This window comes from Magnolia sinica, chromosome 16 (assembly GCF_029962835.1).
Source record: "Magnolia sinica isolate HGM2019 chromosome 16, MsV1, whole genome shotgun sequence".
Classification (NCBI taxonomy): Eukaryota; Viridiplantae; Streptophyta; class Magnoliopsida; order Magnoliales; family Magnoliaceae; genus Magnolia; species Magnolia sinica.
The window spans coordinates 28,028,342-28,049,438 of NC_080588.1; the positions used below are offsets into that span (position 1 = coordinate 28,028,342).

The 21,097-nt window shown below is 38.9% G+C and overlaps 1 protein-coding gene across 7 annotated transcripts in view; it reads left to right on the forward strand.

Annotated features, from left to right (window-relative positions):
* The window catches only part of LOC131228524 (molybdenum cofactor sulfurase), a 186,266-nt gene that overhangs the window by 73,875 nt on the left and 91,294 nt on the right, over positions 1–21,097 (forward strand). For 4 of the 7 annotated variants that reach the window (XM_058224221.1, XM_058224220.1, XM_058224222.1 and 1 more), the window contains exons 12-14: positions 11,885–12,001; positions 14,403–14,480; positions 14,621–14,722. In XM_058224221.1, the coding sequence (XP_058080204.1) occupies positions 11,885–12,001; positions 14,403–14,480; positions 14,621–14,722 (297 nt within the window). The remainder of the gene's footprint in view (positions 1–11,884; positions 12,002–14,402; positions 14,481–14,620; positions 14,723–21,097) is intronic. The other 3 variants (XM_058224226.1, XM_058224227.1, XM_058224225.1) reach the window with 2 other exon arrangements.

The window sequence follows — 21,097 nt, forward strand, 5'->3', positions numbered from 1 at the left end:
AATTTATGAGGAATGTGACATATATATATATATATATATGCTTTTTTCTTACTATTTATCATATTTATCTTTAAAATAATAATAATAATAAAAATAAATAAAAAATAGAAGTATATACGCTATTTCGCTACATGCTATGGAGGGTTGAATGCTACGCTATTTCGCTACGTGCTATGGAGGGTTGAATGCTACGCAACACGCTACCGCTATTTAAAACACTGCTCCCAATACATGTGGGCATAAACTGGGTATCTAATGGGAAACCTAAGAACTAAGGACTCTAGATGTAATGTGATGAGAATGGGAAGACTGCTAATCCTGGACACAGTAATATGAAAACCCTACTCCAAATGCAACATGAAAGTCCCATTCTAATTTGAGGACCATACTAAACCCTATGTTAAACCTATGCTCTTATACCAAAATTTGTTGTAGGACGGATAGTCTAAGCTAGAATTATGCTCTTATATCCGTACAGTCATATGGACTGGTTTGTTTGTACGGTTGGGTGGGGTGATGACTTGGGAGTGGTCCGGACGACTAGGGTGATGGTGGTCATAGTCTTTGGTTAGAAACAAAAGAAAGTGCAAAAAAATATGAGAAGAGAAGAAAACAAAAATAAGATTACTTGGAAAGAGAATAAAAGAAAAAACATAAGTGGAATCACTTCACGACTTCACACCAAACTCCAATCCAAGGAGGAATTTTGCTCTAAAACAAAGCAAGAAGAAATTTCATTTAATAGCCAATAATGTCCTAGGTGTCACACGTCCAAGCCTTATATACTCTATTTGGGGTGGTTTTACAAAAAAACACCCTTAAGATGCGAAATCCACGATCAAGACGACCCTACCATCAAATGGTCCGATGTTCGAGATGGCCATCTTACGAAATCCAAAGGTTCGATTCGAAATCCAATGGTCCGATAAATGGATCCAACGGTCCAATACTCTCAACTAAGCAACCCACATGCATCTTCCTGGTGTGGGGTCTTCAAAGATGCACAATCATGCATGTGCGGTCTTCAACGTGGCTAGGAACTCGAATTGGGCCCAATGGGCTCTTATGTAATGATCACCTAGCCTTTAAGAAATTAGGGCAACTCTCCTCCTCTGATAAACTCTAAAAGGTGCTTGGATGTCTTCATCAGTGTGTTGGTGGTTGAGGTGAGTGTTTGACTAGCTTCTTTTGCAGCGTGGAGAATAATGACTGTATCTTAAAGCATCTAAATTGATACAAGACAATTAACCACTTGCTCTAAAAGCTCGAACTGATAGAGCATGGTGAATTAATTCCTTTTTCTTATCGCCCAGGCCCCACATCCATGGGTTAGGTCCTCGGCCAAACACTCCTTGTGGGCCTCAAATCCATGGGCTTTGCCCCTTCGTGGGCTCCAAATCACATGGGTTCGGCCTCATACAAGCCACATGCCTCACACAGGCCCCCTGCCCACCTTGAGTGTGCTCTTGCATCCCATAGGCCACCCCACTCGAGCTTAGTTTAAAAATGCCCCTGCATTATAAATGATCATGAAGTGTAGATCTATTTGAGACCATCAGTGAGTTTGGACAGAATCCTCCCTGTTAGAGTTGTGCTCAACAATGGTTTGATGGAAGCTTTGTGCAAGTGGTCTGAAAGGTCAGTGTTCAAAATGGTGGATATCTAAATCCTAATTAGGGCTTTGCCTCTTGATCTGTAGTTCTTTGATGTGTTTGCTGCATAGGGTCTTACATCGAGAAGGTTCTGCTTATTGACCTTATGATGAAAGCTTGTGTTGAAGTGAGGATGGTGAGAATCTTAGTGAGGAAGGAGAAGAGGGAAACCATTCTGGATAGTGTCCATTCTAGTTGGGGAGGCAAAATTGTTGGTAAGGATTGAGTAGGTAAGGAAAGGGGAAGAGAAGGATCAGTGCTTGTTGAAGGTGTGGCGAAGATGAAGGAAAGAAAGTGGGTGCAAAGAAGTGTGAGAGGGAGGTGAAGGAGCACAATTTGGCTACTTCGACGTAGCACCAAACCAAGGTGTCCCTACGTGGTAACAAATGAGAGGCGTTTCGGTGGTTGGTGAAGTTGAAGCGTTTATTAGGTCAACACGTAACAACATGTCAGTGGAAAAACAAGAGATGACGGTGTTTGTCTCGTCGGTCGGATGAGATGTGGGGCTACCTGGTGGGGTGTAGGACACGTATCGCTTGTGCGATCAAAGCGCTGAGGCATTGCTTTAGGTCACTAGCACGTTTGATTACAAGGAAGGTGTAGGAGATAGGTGGGGGAAGAGGGCGGGCTTAGGTGATAGGTTCATGGGATGGTGTTAGGCTTGGAGTCCATGCAATTGGGGCTACATTTTGGATCGATGTTGGTTTGGATTGGGTCTATGTTATGTCTATGTTGGAATCTCCACTACGTGTCCTAGATGGGGAGGAGGTTGCTTTCTTGATGCATGTGCTTCTTCCCATGCATGTGGAACTTTTAAATTTGGAGACACGTGAGACAATCTTTAACCCTCCTTGCTCATGTGAAGTGATTTTGGGTTTATATCAAGTGCCTCTCGACCTTTTGACCTCTTCTCTGTGTGAGAGGAGACGAGAGGCTTGGTCTTCCATCATTGACAATGGATCCTTCCTCTGACAGTAGGGTTCTCTCTTCTCCTTCAACGGAGATGATTCCGCTTCCCATTATTACTGTTGAAGATGCGTTGGAGGAACAAGCCTTGGTGTTGGTGTTGCATGAAGAAGAGTCTCCAGGAAGCTGAATCTCCAAAGCTATAAGGTTAGGGATTCGATGGTGTTGCTGATCCATTTTTTACACTGGACATTCCCTCAATTCAAGAAGTTAGAAGCAAGGGGGTGGTTTTGTGCAGTAGTTAGGACTTGTTGGTGACGAGCATCGATTCCTTGATCGAGAGCAAGGGAGCGCATGTCCCATTGGTGAATGGGAGGAAGTGGATAAAGGAGGCGATTGACTAGGTGGGGAGGATGATTGGTGTGTCGTTCGATGACTCTGATGACGATTATAAAACCCTATTCTAGTTTGTGGAGGAATGAGGTCGTCGGGGGAGTTAGATAGGCTCAAATCTTCTATTAATTAGGGTTTAGTTGCTTCCTCCAGAAATGGGGAAAAGGGCAAAGGTGTTCGATTGGTGCTTTAATGAAGCTGCTTAGTTGGACTGTCAAGGGTTTGTGTAGCTAGGAGAAACAAGTTCAGATCAATTATCTATGTTGAAGAGCTAAAGCTTAGCTAGTGAAGTTATAGGAGACAAAGTTGTAATAAGTGGAGAACCAACTTGTCAATTTTGTTTGGGGAGTGAAGGAGAAATGGGATGGGGGACTTTCGTTTATGGGCCGAATTTGGTTGCTCTTGGGTCGGCATTTTGGGAGGAGCTTGGCTTGGTACGAATAGGTTGTAGGTTCTGTGGGTAGTGGGGGGATATTTCAACATAGTCAAATTCACATTGAAAAATCAAATGGTGGTTGAATAACTACAAGTGTGCAGGATTTTTCGAATTGGGTGGAGAGGAATGAGATAATGAACTTACCAATGAGAGATGTTAAGTATACTTGGAGCAATGCGAAAGAAAGGGTTGCATTGTTGAAGCTCAATTTGTTTTTGGTTTCATCGAATTGGGTCGATAGTCACCTTCTCGTGCGGCAAAGAGGACTCCCAAAACCTGTCTCCGACCATTGTCTAATTCTCTTGGAAGTGGACGAGGAGAATTGGGGGCGTAAGCCTTTCAGGTTTGAGTCGATGTCGCTCAAGGTCGAAGGCTTTTTGAATTTGGTGAAATAATAGTGGAATTCATTGCACGTTGAAGGTTTCATAAGTTTTAAATTACATATGAAATTAAAACTTCTAAAAGGAAAGATAAATGATTGGAAAAGGAAGGTTTTGGGGGAAAAGGGAAGTAGAAGTTGAGGCCATTTTGCGGAATATTCAAGCTATAGATGTGATGGAGGGTAGTGAGTTGTCGGCTGAAGAGGGGATGTGTGGATCAAGCTCTCCCATGACTACATGAGCTACTACTAGAAAAGATCAAATGGAGGTGAAGGTCGCGCACAATGTGACTATAAGAAGGGGACACAAATACGAAGTTCTTCCACACCATCGCAAGTGCCTGTGTTAGGAAAAATGGGATTCATAGCGTCATGTTGAAAGGAAGGAGGATAGAGGATAAACATCAAATTTGCAATACCATCATGTAATTATATGAAAAGTTGGACAATCTATCTTTTTAATCAGATGTCTACGTTGGACGTGTGTGGCCTTGAGAAACCTTTTCTAGCGGAAGATGTTAAAGCGGCAGAGTATTCTTTGGGTGAGATAAAGCTTCGGGCTTAGATGGCTTTGTTTTGGCATTCTTCTAGACCTTTTGGGATCTAGTGAAGGATGATTTGTTTAGGTTTCTAGTCGTATTTTGGGAGGGTTCGTCTTTCGCGGGAGTTGGGGGCTTCGTTCATAGCTATCATTCTGAAAATTGATGAGGGGAATATTTGTGTGATTTTTGTCCTATTAGTTTGATTGGAGGCCCATATAAAAATCTCATAAAAATCTTAGCTACAAGATCTAGAGAGGGTTTAGACAAGATATTATCGAATCCCAAGGCACGCTTGTGCGGCGAAGGCAAATTTTAGACAACGCACTTATGACCCATGAGTGTTTGGATTTGAGGTACAGGGGAAGGAAGAAGGGGATTGTTTGCAAACTGGACATTGAAAGGCGTACGACCATATAGATTGGGGTTTCCTTAACTATATGTTGGCGAGATTTGGTTGCAGTCAAAGATGGATGAAGGAGTGTCTTAGTTCGGCGAGGTTCTTGGTGCTAGTAAACGATTCACTAAAGGTTTCTTCCTGGCGTCGAGAGGCCTAAGTGAATGGGACTAGCTCTCTCCTTTCCTTTCCGTAGTTGTATCTGAATCGCTAAGCAAGATGTTAGACAACGGCTGATATATTGGATTGATTAGAGGTTTTCGCATGCGCGTGCGGGGGGTGGGAGTGGGGTGTATCGTCTCTAATATTCCTTTTTCAGTTCACTGATGGTACCATCCTTTTATATGATGTAAAGGTTGAGATGGTGGATAACCTAAGAAAGTTGGTGAGATGTTTTGAAGTGTTATTGCGTCTAAATGTCGACATCTTGAAGTGCGAAATGTTTGATGTCTACTTTACTGGCAAAGAGCCACATTTTGGCAAAGGTTTTTGGGTGCAATATAGGATCGCCTTTGTTGAAGTATCTTGGGCTCCCCTTCTGTATTGGCAAGCCTGCCAAACATCTATGAGGCAAGGTCATCGAAAAGGTTGAAAGGAAGTTGTCAAGGTGTAGGGGTAGGCATCTACTATTTGGGGTAGGTTGACATCGATCAAGGCTGCCTTGTTAAATCTTCCAATATATTTGATTCCCCTTTTCAAGTGCCTGACTTTGATCTTCGAAAGGTTGGACAGGTTAAGAAGACATTTCTTGTGGCAAGGCACTCAGATAAAGCATGAATACCATCATTTGAAATGGGAGGAGGTGTGCAAACCATACAGGGAGGGGAGAACTGTAGTGAAGAATATGGAGCAAATGAATCAAGCTTTGCTAGGAAAGTGGTTGTGGAGGTTTGGGGGTGGAGGAAGGAAGGTTGTTTAGAGAGTTTATTGTTTGTAAATATGGAGTTCAGTGTGGGTGATGGTAGGTGAAGGAATCATTTCTTCATAAGGAGTTGGGGTTGTAGAGGGGGGTCATGTGTTTAGTGAACAAGTTAAAGGAGGGGATCCACTTCTCCTGGAGTGATGGGAAAATGATTCATTTCTCAAAGGGTCTGTGTATTGGGGAGCAGTGTTCGAAATATCGTTATCATGTTACGTATCGCACCTTTGGGATACAGATACGTATCGGTTATCGCATGGGATATATCGGTTGTATCGCGTAATGTATCATTGTTGTTGGAAACAAGGGGAAATTGGTTGATTTTTTTAATGAAACTTCAGTGATTGTTAAAAAACACATCAACACACTTATAAATCAAAACATTACAAAAAATAAGTGCACATAATAGGTTTTCTTTCTATGGGGTCCTAATCTATGTCTTGTCTAACTGAATTGATGCAAGTATATTCAAAGTTCATTCATATAATTTTATAAATATAAGAAGACGTGTGGAAATACAAGCAATACATTTAAAAGAAAAACAAGAATCACTAGATTATGTTACATATTTGATTTCATGTTTGGACACAAGGATTGCAACTGATTTGCAAGCAAGTGGGAAATTTTGATTTTTTCAACTTTCGGCAACTCAGCCCATCTCCTCCAAATCTCAAAATTGAAGCTCCCAATCCATGCTTTTTCATGCAAAACATGAAAAACCATGTATTTGTAACAATTTGATGCTGATTTAACATGATTTACAAAAAAAAAAAAAGGGATCGAAAATTGAAAATGCTCACCAAATCGAACACGTGAGATATATCGCACTACTTGCGAGTTTCGTATCGCACATGTGGGATACAAGATATATTGTGGGATATATCGGCCAATATCTTCAATATTTAAAACACTGTTGGGAAGACCTTGCTCCTCTCTACATTTTTGAGGCTAGCCAAGGTTTCAGTGGATTTGGAGGTGATCATTGATCTTTGCACCTCGCTCATGGGTGATGTCGTGGTTTGGTCTCCCCTCTATCAAAGAAATTTATCGGAAGAAGTGGAGGACTTTGTTCGGCTTCCAAAACATCTTCATTGTCTTAAATCGCCTGATGGTGAGAAAAACTATATGGTGTGGGCCTTGGATAAATTAGGGTGGTTCTTTGTCCACTTTCTATAAGTTGTTGAGATCCTCCCCTATGGAAGAAAGTAGTGGTCGATTATACTTGATTTGGTCAGTTGATGCTTCTAATGTGTCGGCATTTTCATGATTGGTGGATAGAAATAGAATCCTCACAATTGATAACCTTCAGAAACAATCACTTGCAACCCAATTGTTGTGTGATATGTTTAAGGGGAGTGAAGATAGTGGATCACTTGTTCATCAATTGCCTATTTGTTTGAAAGGTGTGGGAGAAATTCATTGCAATCCTTGGAACCTATTTAATGAAAGATAGACTTGCTTTGTTTTCTATTTTTAAGACTTTCCACGTGGAAGTGCAAAATCAGTTTAATTTAAAAGTGTTTGTGTTTTGGTCTAATAATGCCAATGATTATGTCATAAGCTTTTAGACAGTTTTTTCTCTGAAATAGGAATCCTAAATCAGACATCATGCTCATCACCAGATTGTAAGTGAGCAAGGAGATGCAGTGGGGGATCCGAGGAGTTACAAAAAATTGGTTGAAAAACCTACTTAACTATTACTCGATTAGACATATCTTATGCAGGGAGCATGGTAAGCCAATTCATGAGTTATCCAAAAGTACCTCACATGGAAGCAGTTATTCAAATTTTGTGTTACCTCAAAGGAGCAACAGTTCAATAAACAAAATTGTCATCCTCGGATCATAGGATATTAAGATGTTGATTGGGCAGGTTCCTTAGTAGGTAGACGATCCATTACTGAATATTGTACATTTGTGGGAGGAAATCTAGTCACATGAAGGAGCAAGAAATAGTGTGATAGCCTGATCGAGTGCTAAAGCATAATACAAAGTAATGATTAATGCGTCCCGTGAGTTGATCTGGATCAAGAAATTTTGTTGTAAGAAATGGGATTTATAGTGTACCTACCTATGCGGTTATTTTCTGACTATCAAGCTGCTTCACATATAGAAAACAATCCAGTCTATCATAAAAGAACTAAACACATCGAAGTCAACTGTCACTTCATACTTGAGAAAGTTTTCAGTGGCGAAATCTCTACTCCATATGTTGGATATCAAGATCAACTTGCTGATGTGTTCACCAAGGTTCTTCACTCCACTTAGGCTACACATATTTCAAGCATGGCATAGATAGTATCTATGCTCGAGCTTGAGGGGGAGTGTTAACGAATGTTATATGGGCTTGTATAGGCCCACTTAGATGGGTTGTTTTGGTGTAGGTATTGTGTAGACCATCCCTGATATTATCCTTATCTCCAAGCTTGGTGATATTGATAATACTGGTAGTATAAGAAATTCCAGGTATCGGCAATATATCGCTAAGTATCGTTGATGTATTGTTATCGCCAATATTTTCAACTGTGTAAATTCTAGGTGTCGCTTGTATAGCCAATGTATCGATATCACCAATGTATCGCCAATATTCTCAACTATGTAAATTTCGAGTGTCATTTGTATCGCTAGTGTATCAGTGATATTTTGATAATATTGCTAATGTATTCAGCTCAACAAAAATCTGTTATTAAAATGAAATTTCCATTTCAATTATTTATTTATTTGTTATTATTATTATTTTTTTATGGGCACATGGTTGTATGATGAAATGCATGTTTGTATGTGTGTATATGTATGGATGCATGGATGGATGGTTGGATGAATGGGATGATTGGATAAATGGGATGGTTGGATGGATGGCTAGATAGGTATGTTTCTTTAGTTCATTTACTTTTATATGTCTTAGTTATTGTATGATACATGTATTTGTATTATGCAAACTCATTTTGGTTATTACCGAACTAATTTCTTACGACAACATATGCTTTTAGGCACCCATTAAATGGAAACTTATTATGTATGCATTCTTTTTGCAAGTGTTTTTTTTTCCTAAATATACAAATGTGTATTTTAGCATCTCCTGAAGTTTCACTCTAAAAGCCCACTGTTTTCTACATGTTTCCCCAATTTTCTTGGTATTGGTGATATGCAGATATCGATATTGTGAACCCTAACTTCAGCCCTTTCTCCTCTCTCTGCATTCTCCTCCTCCCTTTTTCTTCTTCTCTGTTCCATCTTTCTTTCCACTAATTTACACAAACATTTAATAATCCTTTGAACAACTTGCTAATTTTCCGCGCCTAGGTTGTTGGCATATCTGCTCTCTAAACCAACAACATAGGCTATGCTGGGCTGAATAGAAGCCACTGTGTACATGTGGCTTGCTATGCATTTGCCTAAGGTACATCTTGCATTTTTCTTTTGTGAGATTTTGTGTTGGACAAAGCTCTAATTGTAGTAACAACTAGGGTGCAATACTTGCCATTGAGTCTCAACTAACTTTCAGTGCGGTTGGGACAGGCAATGATTTTGTTCAAATGTAGCCGACCATATTCTACCTAACTGTACAACTTGCTTGTCCTTTGTGCTTGATGTAAAAACTCTTTCACAACTAGTTCTTCACTTCATCCATGAGTCTAAAATGTAATTTCTAGCTAATAAGATATCACTACAAATACAGGGATGACACCAATATAAACCTCCCCAAGACTTGTAAAGATTCATTGATATTTGAGAATTGTAGTAAACCAAATGCTCTATAAGCTGGTTTTGAACTGTTCGCATCACAATTCACACATGTAGTTCCTGCTTCAGCACACATAAAGACTTAAGAAATACACACTGTTTTCTTATCCTTCAACAATGTGGCCTTTAGGTTGTTTCATAAATTTCTTCATGGAGATTGCTGTTGAGAAACATGGTCTTCACATACGGTGCAATTCAAAATCCAGATTTGCAGTCAAGATATCCACAATTGAATGGATTTGATTCAACCCACGGGTGCAAAGGCTTCAAAGTAGCCAATGGTTTCTTTTTTAGCATAGCCTTTTGCAACAAGTTTGACTTTATACTTGTTAGTTGATCCATCTTGGTTAGCTTTTCCTTAGAAAACTTCGCCTCTCATAACTAGATCCCAAATTTTTTGTCCATAAAACAAATCATCTTTCTTTGAGCCATCTGTGAAACCCAAGTGGCGAACATCTACTTCCTAGAGCCATTTTATGTGCATTTATGTGGGTGTGCATGTATTTAAGGATTTTTGTTAAGCCATGCGCACCTCTCTGCTTGCACCTCTACATTTAACCACTTGTGCCAACCTGGCATGTGTAGGACATCTTGTTATGCATTGGATGGCTCATTCCTTTAGATGATTGACAACAAGTTAGGCTGGTCGACTCACTAAGCGGGTCACACATGTATGTTGGATGTGGATTGGAAGTTCTTTTCAGACAGTTCGTCATTATCTTTGTCAATTGGTTTGAATTTCGAGCTAGGTCCATGATTGGTCCACCTGATGCATGTCTTGGATACTTGATGAGGACATCACCCTTACGTACATATCAGAGGAGGAAGCGGGCCGTGCCGATTTCCCTGTGGCTAGACGAGTACCCATGATCGTGCTGAAGACCCTATGTGCATGTGCAAGCATATGGGAGACCCCACACTGGGAAGATGCACATGGGCTACTTTATGGATTGATACAAACGGTTAGATCGGAGGGACGCGACGATCGGGCCTTTGGATCACATGGATCACATGATCGGGCCATCGATCGTTGATCGTCCACGTCAGTTTTAGACTTTATCATATTTTAGGATTTAGTTTTTGATTATTTTATATTTGGACGCATCATGAGTGTTTTAGTTGATTTTATTTAGACTATGACTATTTTCATTAAAGTTCACAAGACTGGGATTTTTGTAATTTTTGAAACTTCTTGGATCTATAAAAGAGGAGGGCGTGTGACCTCTCCCTCATTGAATTTCGTGATAAAAAAAGAGAAAAGCTCTTGCTTTCTTTTCCCATCTTCATGCGATTTGAAGATACTTCCATGCGATTTGGAAGGAAGATTGGTGCGAGGCTAATCTTCATTAACGGAGGTTTGAGGTTTCCATTTATCCCCACACTATCTTCTCTTTTCTTCCCTTCCACGTATTTTCTTCAGATTCTTAATTCTCCCATCCTAAATCTTCATTTTCTCCCAAACCCAACTTTTCCATACCCATCCCCAATTCAAACCCTAACCGACCTAAACTCATCCTCCCACGTCACACGTGTGTCCATACGGCCACACGTGTGAAACCCACCTGCCCTTTTTGGTTTCCCACCATCATTATATCAAAACCTCTTTCTTCCATCCCTGAAACCCTAACCCTAAACCTAAATTTCCTAAATTTCCTACTTTATCAAATTGCCAAAATCCTAATTTTCACCATAGGTCATATTAGGTTTCCTATTTTGAAATAGATTATATCCTATGCTAATTAGATGTCCCTACATCCATTAGATCCTAGTTTCTTTTTATTTTAATGATCTTGAGTTACGGTGTTGGTAGCTTAGGCTAGGATTATGCATGGTTTTCTTTTGATTTTCATGATATTTGTGATGATTATAGCGATGTTTGTGTTTTTTATTAAATATATTAATTCGGCTATTTGATCTCACATGTTACTCAGTTCATGCATTGATCCTGCATCAATGCTCCACACATGCCAGGTCGCTTGAATGACCGCTTGCAAAGCTGTATTTGGGCTAACTAAATCTTGTATAAGTTTTTTATACATTCCATATTTCAGAATGGGAGATTTATCCAGACAGTGACATTATAAAGGTTGGCTAGGTAGCTGACCTTGTTAGTCCTTTTATTTTTTGCAAGAGTAGGAGCATATCAATCTTTATCAAAGAAAGATAGGTTGAACTGAGGCAATTGAAATAGTCACTGGCCGACTAAATGTTATTCCCATGGCAATTTTAGTAGTGGATTTTGAGTTCAAAGGAGGTAGCATGATAATCCATAGTAAGCGAGAAGATCTTCCATTTGATTGAGCATGGTACTAATAGATCTTGACCTATTATTATGATGTGTGCTTCCAGAGGAGCATGCATGCAAGAAATTTGAGCTTGATGCAAATGGCTAAAATATCTTGTGCATATGCTTCTATATATCTTTTATTTATTCTATGCTTTTGTTGTAGTTTGTCAGTTTCTTCTATACTCTTTGCCCAATGATAAATTTGTGATGTGTTGAAAATTTTCTCCTTAAAGGTATTATCTCGTGACATCGGTCCTACAATTGCATTCAATTTGAAAAGATCGGATGGCTCTTGGTTTGGCTATCGCGAGGTGGAAAAATTAGCTTCTTTATCGGGGATACAGCTACGGGTAATTATTAGGAAATGCTAGTTCCTCCTGTTTAAGTTTTGTTTTTTATTTATTTTTGTTTTTTAATTATTTTTTTAATTTTATTTTAATTGGTACTTCATTTGAAGGTCATTTTAGCCAATCATTAATTGCTTTATAATATCTACTTTTATGTTTTAAATAAGCAAGAATGACTCAGATCTTGATGCCTTGTTGGTCATAGCATAATATTGAGGTTTGACTGGTTCCCTTTCATGATTGATTAGGGTGATACCTTTCCTCTAGCAGTATTCTTTATGTGAAGCATGGTCAATCCATGAACTACCATTATGTTCGATCTAGGTTAGATCTTGGTGCTGATGTTGGGGATTATAAGGGTTGACTGGTGATTAACCTTCATGTGACACAAAGATGGGTCAACATGTTTTTTCTTTTTGAAAGATAATGGAAACTTTATTAAAAACCAAAAGGGAAATGCATCATCAGAGTGGAAACAAGGAGCCAGTTTATGTAATCGGGTGGAGTGCATGCTTAAAGGATTTTGGTCCAAATGATGGGTCGATTCTAGGTGGGATTTAAATTTTCTGTAAATAAGGTCTTTTGTGTTCATTATTATCAATAAAAGACTGGTCAATTTAAGAAAAAAAAAAACTGGTAGCCAGTTTTGGGTGACCCTCTCATAACTGTCTTTAGCAACAGAATCGGATAACACATTTGCCGTCCTAGGGATGCAAGAAGAAAACAATCCTATCCTCCAAGATGGATCTAAATTTGGATATAATACGATGGTACTTCCAGTGACTGTCTCCTTGCTGGAAGTCCGCAAAATTGCATTATAATGGGTAGCATGCTTCCTGGGACATTCCAATTGATGAGGATGGTACCTTAGGACTTCGTTGTAGTTTTGTAGGAACCTTCTACCTGCCTAAGAGGCCACCTCTGCTGCTCCTCCCAATTCAGAATCTCACTGCTGCTGCTTGGGTATCTCTGAGTCTCTGACTCCACCCTGCTCCCAAACCTGAATGCACTCCTGTTTACATGCTCTGCGAAAACAATTGACAACAAAATCTTAGATTTGGATGTTAACCTAGTTTCGTCACATGTAGTGTGCAATACAGCTGACAATGTAATGGCAACTTCATCTTCTCTTATGTTTTCTTCTCGTTGTATTCTAGGCTGTTTGATTAACCTCACAACAATTTACTTTGGACTGGGTAATTAAAATTGTTAGTTATGTTTAAACCCATGATTTTCCATTATTTAGTGAATGCGGCTCATTAAGGGGAACATGTTTAGGAGGAGAGTGGAAAGGTTATGGATGAGCTAAGGCATTGAAGGGTGCACAACTAGAGAAACATATTATCATTGATGTCACCATGGTAATCTTGACTTAAATCTTTCATCTCACAGGAAAGTACCTGTGTCAAAATTTCAGTAAACTTTGGAAGTAGAAGGGAAACTAGGGACACAAATTATTATTTTGGTATCTGGAGCTTACTTCACTCACCCATGGAGATAGAAACTTGCTTGAGTTTATTGGTAAACTATTGAGGCTTTACTATGATCAACATCTTCTGACAGTTTACAGTTATGTGATAAAGTTGCTGGTCCCTGTTCTTGCTATGGTTGTTAGTGGATCCAAGTATCCAAGCTCAGGGGTTCCATTTTATTGAGGTATCAACATACCTCAACACCTAGGTATAACAACTATGTTTAAAAACTCAAGTTAGCACTACTTAATTAAAGCTTTTAGAATTTGCTAAACTCTCCTCACCATGTTCATGGCAAAAGATAAAAACACATTTCAGAGCGGAAAAAGAATAGAAAAATCTCTCATGCGAATCTTCTCGTCTATTAGAAAACAAATAATATATTAATAATTGAGTGGATAAGTTTCAGAGTATCTCAGGCTTCATGGGATTTCTTTACCCTCAACCTTTTGTCATGTTTCTCTCTGTTTATTATTATTATTATTTTTAAATACTTGAATGTTAACCAGCATTATTCCAAATTATTAGCAACTATATTTCGAAAGCAGAAATTCGTGTTACGGATTCTTGCCAAAAAATTGGATGGGACGCATTGGAAAACCAACATGCATATTGGGCAGAAATTATCTCTGAGAGATACAGGTATTTAAAACATGTACCATGTCATATATATGGAGTTGCTCAATATCCCCCCCCACCCTATACATATTATGATTATTCATAACTTTTTTTTATAATTAAGATTTGTTTACTCTTTAGTAACATACACTTAAAATGTTTCCATACCTATTGTTCCAATTCCTGGCTTGTATTCATATTAAAAAAGGACTTGAATGAATGAGGATAGAAGAAAAAAGAGAATTCGATGGAAAAGGCAGCAAATATAATATAATGACATTGTGCTTTCTAATTCTTCAATGATTTTTCTATAGACAGGATGCTTTTGCAACCCGGGTGCATGCTCAAAATATCTCGGTTTATCTCACTCCGATCTTCTTTTGAACGTCGAGGTACCTCCTGCTCTTCCATGATGTTTTGCATAGTGTCACATTCCAAACATATTCTCATGACGACATACTGATTGGTATTAATCTTTTTCTTAATATCACTTCAACTATATGCTTATGAATTGCACTCTTTCTGAAGTCAGGCTGGTCATGTTTGCTGGGATGATAATGACATATTACATGGGAAACCAACAGGAGCTGTTAGGATATCCTTTGGTTATATGTCAACGTTTGAAGATGCCAAGGTTGCCTGTCTATCTTGTCATCTTTTTATATTCAGATTCTTTTTCCATGTTATCAACTCTTATATATTCATGCAAAATTCTTTGCCATAGTTTTTAGCCTTGCTACAGTACAAAACTTTTTAAAGTTGTCGTGTTCTTAGTTTATGGAAAGTATGGAGCCTAATTTCCAATGCCCTTCTCTGGAGGAAGCATCAATGCATTTTGTTTTATACTTTTAATCAATTACAAGCTAAATTTTACAAATACCTGAAATTTACAGAGTACACCTTCAGAATACAAAAGGTAAAGGCTATGCATTTCCAAGTTCTACAGAAAGTGTTAATCAACAATGGTTATGAATGCCCAAAAAAACCACTTGAAGTAGTGATTATTATTGAATTTCGAGACGAAAGAACTCCCCTTGGATCAATCAGTTATTTTGAAATGTCTCACTGGCTACCCACAGCCCAGGAATAGCCAGTTTGTTATCTGTCAAACTTTCTTCCTTTACATAGGAATTACATGGGTCCTGAACCTTAACAAATGCAATTTGTTGATGCCCCTGTTCTGTACACGTGTATCCACAGTTTCATTATACAGACTGTTGATTTTATGAGCCACACCAAGGGTGGAGGCACCCCATATCTTCGCTACTGATCCGACAATTGGATCAGTTGACTGCATAGAATGTTATGAAATTTTTTTTTTTACTGCAAGGCTCCAATTTAATGGAAGAAAGGTTACTGATCAAAGGGTTAGGATGCTCCTCTCTGGTCGAATTTTGGGTCCAATCAGATCAGCAGTATGGATGAGCGAACAATGGGTGTAAATTTGAAGAATCTTGCGCATCAGCAAACTGTACATGCACTGGTGCTCAAAACCCGATAAATTCGCCCCTTCAGATATGAGAAATGCATCTGTGGTACTGTTCATGGCACTGTTTATAGCTTTGTTCAAGACACATTGTTCAGAATACATTCATGGGCTTTGGGATTCTAATGATGGTGATGGAGATTTGATGCCATGAGATTGGATTGGTTGGGGTTTCAACAATGCGTGTTGAGGATGGTGTGTCGTGATGACCATTTCAGGGCAGTATCAGCCATTGTGTAACGGTAATGGCGTGTTATGAGGTTGTAACGGCTGTTATGGAAAAATAACCTGTATTAGCCCCGTAACGGCTGTTAAAGGGCCGATGCAGTTTTTATTTTTTATTTTTAAGTGACAGTAACAGCCGTTATGGCCTGTATTGTAACAGTAATGGTGGTGTTTGTTACGGCCCCCATTACCATTATGACACACCTTGGTTTTGAGTGGAGCAATGAATTTGTAGTGAGGTGTGGTAGTGACTCATGAGATAAGATCTACAACTAAAGAAAGTGAATTGGATCTACAAGAATGACAATGATGCAAAGGGTAACAAAAACCTTGTGTTATGAGATCACTTGGGGAATTGAGGGAAGATTAACAAAAATCGTGTGGTATGTGTGTGTGCATGCTAATGCCTATGGCAATTCAAATTTGTTTTATTGAAAACCAGTGTTCGAAATATCGGTATCGCGCAATGTATTGCACCCTTGGGATACAGATCAGGGTGTCCCAAAACGGTTACATATCGGCCGTAACAGCCGATACATAACGGTGACGGTGGTACCCGTTACGCGATACGGGGCCGTATCGGCCGAGTCCCGTTTTTGTACACGTAACGGCCGTTACTGACCCGTAACGGCTGTTACGGGCCTTGGAAAAAAAATAAAATAAAATAAAATAAAAAACCTTACCTTTTTCCTTTCTTTTCCTCTTCTTCTTCTCTTTCTTCTTCTTCTTCTTCCTCTTCTTCTTCCTCTTCTTCTACTTGGCTGCAGATACGGCCCTGCTGCGGGCCTCCTCTTCCTTCTTCTTCTTCTTCTCTCTCTCTCTCTCTCTCTCTCTCTCTCTCTCTCTCTCTCTGTTCTTTCCCTCTTTCCCTCATTTTTCTTCTCTTCTTTCCCTCTTTTTTCTTTTCGGTTTCCCTCTCTCTCCTTTTTTGTTTTGCAGGCGTAAGCTGTAGGTACGTGTCACGCTGAGACGAGCGCTGACACTCCTCTAGCTCCGAGTTGTACGAACGGTTCAAAGGAGATCAAAGTTTTATGGGCTCCGCAGTGATGTATTTATTATATCTACACCGTTCATCTATTTTTAAATATTATTTTAGAGCATTACCTAAAAAATGAATCGTATCCAAAGATCGTCTGGACCACACCAAAAATAGCAGCGGAGATGATGATTTTCACCGTTAAACAATTCGTAGGCCCACCGTAACATTTATTTTCCATCCAATCTATTCATAAGGTCAAAAAGACCTGAATGAAGAGGAAAAACAAATTTCATATTGATCTAAAAGTTCTGTGATCCCAAAAAAGTTTTCAATGGTAGACGTTCAATCCCCCACTGCTTTTTGCAGTGTGGTCCACTTGATAATTAGATCTGTATTATTTTTCGTGTCAAGCCTTAGGACGATCTCCTCAAATGAATGGACGGTTTAGATATAACACATTCATCATGGGTGGGGCCCAAAAAACTTTGACATGTGTGCTACACTTCACAATCCGAGTCCCGCCTAATTTGGGCCCTTAAAAAATTGTATGAAAGACATATATTAACTTAAAATTTACCAATTAAATTATAAATTTCAATTGCTAACTCACAATGCCAAAATCAAATTATTTGAATAGTTTTAATTGTTATTTTGTGTATCTTATTTTTTAAAATAGGGCCTTTTGATTTTTTTCATGATTCACTATCCAATAAATGTCCACTAATACATAAGTGGGATAATGACAATAAATTGCATGAATTTGAGGTTAATTTGGGGCATAGATTGGTCCTCCAAGTCAGCCCGAAATTGGCAACGCCGTCTACCTGAATTTAATTTCATTTTTTTAAAGAACTATCGGGAAAAAGATATTAAATTGTTAAGTATATAAATTAGATATTTAGAAAATTAATTATATACATTTTGTAGTCAAATTCAGGTTACTTGGTTCAAAAATTAATCAGACAGTCCGATACAGCTTCTCACCAAAGAGTGGACCGTTACACCACCATAAACATGTTCCAATTTATAAATGAATGCATATTTGGAATGCTTAGAATATTCCGGATTTAATACATATTTTTTTATATTTTTTTGGCAAAATTTTTTTTTTACGCCGTTACGGGCCGTTATGCCCCCGTATCGCCGTTACAACCCCGTATCCGTATCGGTTTTGGAGGTCACCGTTACGCCAACCGATACCGATACGGGACACCTTGATACAGATACATATCGGTTATCACACGGGATATATCATTTGTATCGCATAATTTATCATACTTTTTGGGAAACATAGAGAAACATTGGGAAAATGGTTGAAATTTTCAATGAAACTTCAGGGATGGTTAAAAAAGACTTTAATACACACTTTTAAATCATAACATCTCAAAAAAAGAAAAAAGAAAAAAAGAAGTAAAGACAATAGGTTTCCTTTGTATAGGGTCATAAGCCATACGCTGTTTGATTGAACTAAGTCAACTATATTCAAATATAATGTATAACATTTATAAATGTATCAAAACATGTATGAAAACAGAACTAAGTGGACCCCACCATAGAAAAAAAAAAGAAAAAAACAGTGGGGATAGTGACACCCACCGTTGAAACCTTCCTGCTTCGAAACCAACATGTGTGTGGGACCCTCAGTGTGGCCCTTGCCATTATGTATGTGTTGTATCCACACCGTCCATCCATTTGGAGAGATCATTTTAGGTCCCAAGCGAAAAAATTAGGCCGATCCAAAGCTCAAGTGGACCCTACCATAGATAACAATGGGAGTAATGACACCCACCATTGAAACTTGAAACCACTTTTATGGGGTCCACCATAATGTTTATTTTAGATCCAACCTGTTCACAACTTCATACAAATATTTGCCAAGGTAATACACAAATATCAGCTTGATCGAAAACTTTTGTGGCCCTCACAAAGTTTTTAATGGTAGGAGTTCAATCCCCATTGTTTTGTGTGGTGGGGTCCACTTGAGCTTTGGATTTGATCCATTATTTGTCTTATGACCTAAACTAATCTCTCCAAATGGATGGACAATGGATATACAATACATACATTTATGTGGGCCCCATCGTTTTTAGTGTAGCAAGTCGCACCGAATCCACTTTCCCTTAAGGGGCCTGGATTAGGTGTTACACAGGTAACTGCATAGCCGGTGTTACTTTTACTGTAGGGCCCACCTTTGATGATATGTTATATATCCACTACGTCCATTCATTTTTACAGATCCTTTTAGAACATCTTCCCAAACATTAAGTACATCCAAATCTCAGGTGGACCACACCACACAAAACAGTGATTATTGAACGTTCACCATTAAAAATATATCAATGCCTACTTTAAGTAGATCCTTAATGTTTATTTGTCATCCAAATCGTTGATAAGGTCAATCAAAACTGAATGAAGGAAATATACAAAGATTAGTGTAAACCAAAACTTTTGTGGTCTATAAAATACTTTTAATGATCATTCACTAGTTTTTCTGGTGTGGTCCACCTGAGATATTGATCTGCTTAATTTTTCGTATAACGTCCTTATATGAAAAGACAGATGGACGGCCTAGATAAAAAATATACATCAATATGGACCCCACAGAGCCCATTACAGACCGTCTGTTTGACTCTGCGCATCCATTAAAAAAGGTACCCTAATTGCATCCTACCACAGCCCGTCTCTAGCTGAGAACGGGCAGCAGCTTTGATTGGCCATCGTGATGTATGGTTCTTATCCACATCGTCCATCCATTTTTTTTTTTTTTTTGTATCATTTTAGGTTATAAGCCCAAAAATGAGGAAGATCCAAGACCCAAGTGGACCATACCACAGGAAGCAGCGGTGATAATGATTCTCATCGTTAAAACTTTTCTAGGGCCCACCGTGATGTTTATTTTCCATCCAACCTATTTATAAAGTTACGTAGACTTGGATGAAGAGAAAACACAAATATCAGCTCCATCCAAAACTTCTGTGGCCCCCAAGAAGTTTTCAATGGTAAGAGTTTAATCCCCATTGTGTAGTCCACTTAAGCCTTGGATCTACCTATTTTTGGGTTTATACCCTAAAATGATACGAAAAAAAGGATGGACGGTGTGGATAAGACCCATACATCACGCGGCCACTCATGGAAGCAGATTAGCTGGTGTACCACACACTAGCTATATAGCTGTTGTGGGTACGTGTCGTGCGAAGACAAGCGCTAACACTCCTCGAGCTTCGAATTGTACAACTGATTCAAAGGAGATCAAAATTACATGGGCCCACATGATGTATTTATTATATCCACACCGTTAATCCATTTGGCGAGATCATTTTAGAGGATGAGCTAAAAAATGAATCATATCCAAATCTCAAATGGACCACACCACATATAGCAGCCGTGATAATGATTTTCACCGTTAAAACATTTGTAGGGCCCATCGTAATGTTTATTTTCCATCCAATATGTTCATAAGGTCATAAAGACCTGGATTAAGAGGGAAAACAAATATCATATTGATCCAAAACTTCTGTGACCCCCAAAAGGTTTTCAATGGTAAACGTTCAATCTCCCACTGCTTTTTTCAGTGTGGTCAGCCTGTTCTTTATATCTGTCTTATTTTTCGGCTCAAGACTTACGATTAGCTCGTCAAATAGACGGACGGTTTAGATACAACCTATACCTCATAATGGGACCCACAGAACTTGCTGATGTCAATACAACAGCTATATAGCTGGTGTGTGGTACACCAGCTAATCCGCTTCCGCCACTCAAAGCTGCTTCTCATTCCCAGCTTCCGAAGAAGATGGCATCCTCAAAAAAGGCTTCTGAAGCCATTCTCGCAATAGGGATAGGGTTTCGGTCATCTCGGAACCCTAAAATCAGTGTTATGAATAGTGTTGTAGTGTAGCGGGTAGCGTACACTACGTGGTGTAGTGTGTAGCGTACACTAGGTAGCGTAGTGTTCCAAAAACGCTATGTAGCACATTGAAATAGCGTACGCTACACATGTAGCGCGTAGCGTGAATAGCGTACACCTTAGGAGAGTGCTCCATTTTCGTTAAAATAAAAGATGTATTTTGTTATATTAGTTTGTAAAGTGTTTTAAAATGGTGGTGACTCATATTTCTCACACGTGGCAGCATTTAGATCTATCCAAACCATCCTTCACACACGCGGCAGTGCGTAGATTTTAAATATGCGCTCATTTAACCTTTTCTACATTCTAAACCATTAAAAAACGGGCCTCCAAATGTATGGATGAGACTTTTTTCCTCTTAGTAGATGGTGGGAGACTCATATTTTAATAAAAACCTTTTAACTTATAAGGTTTT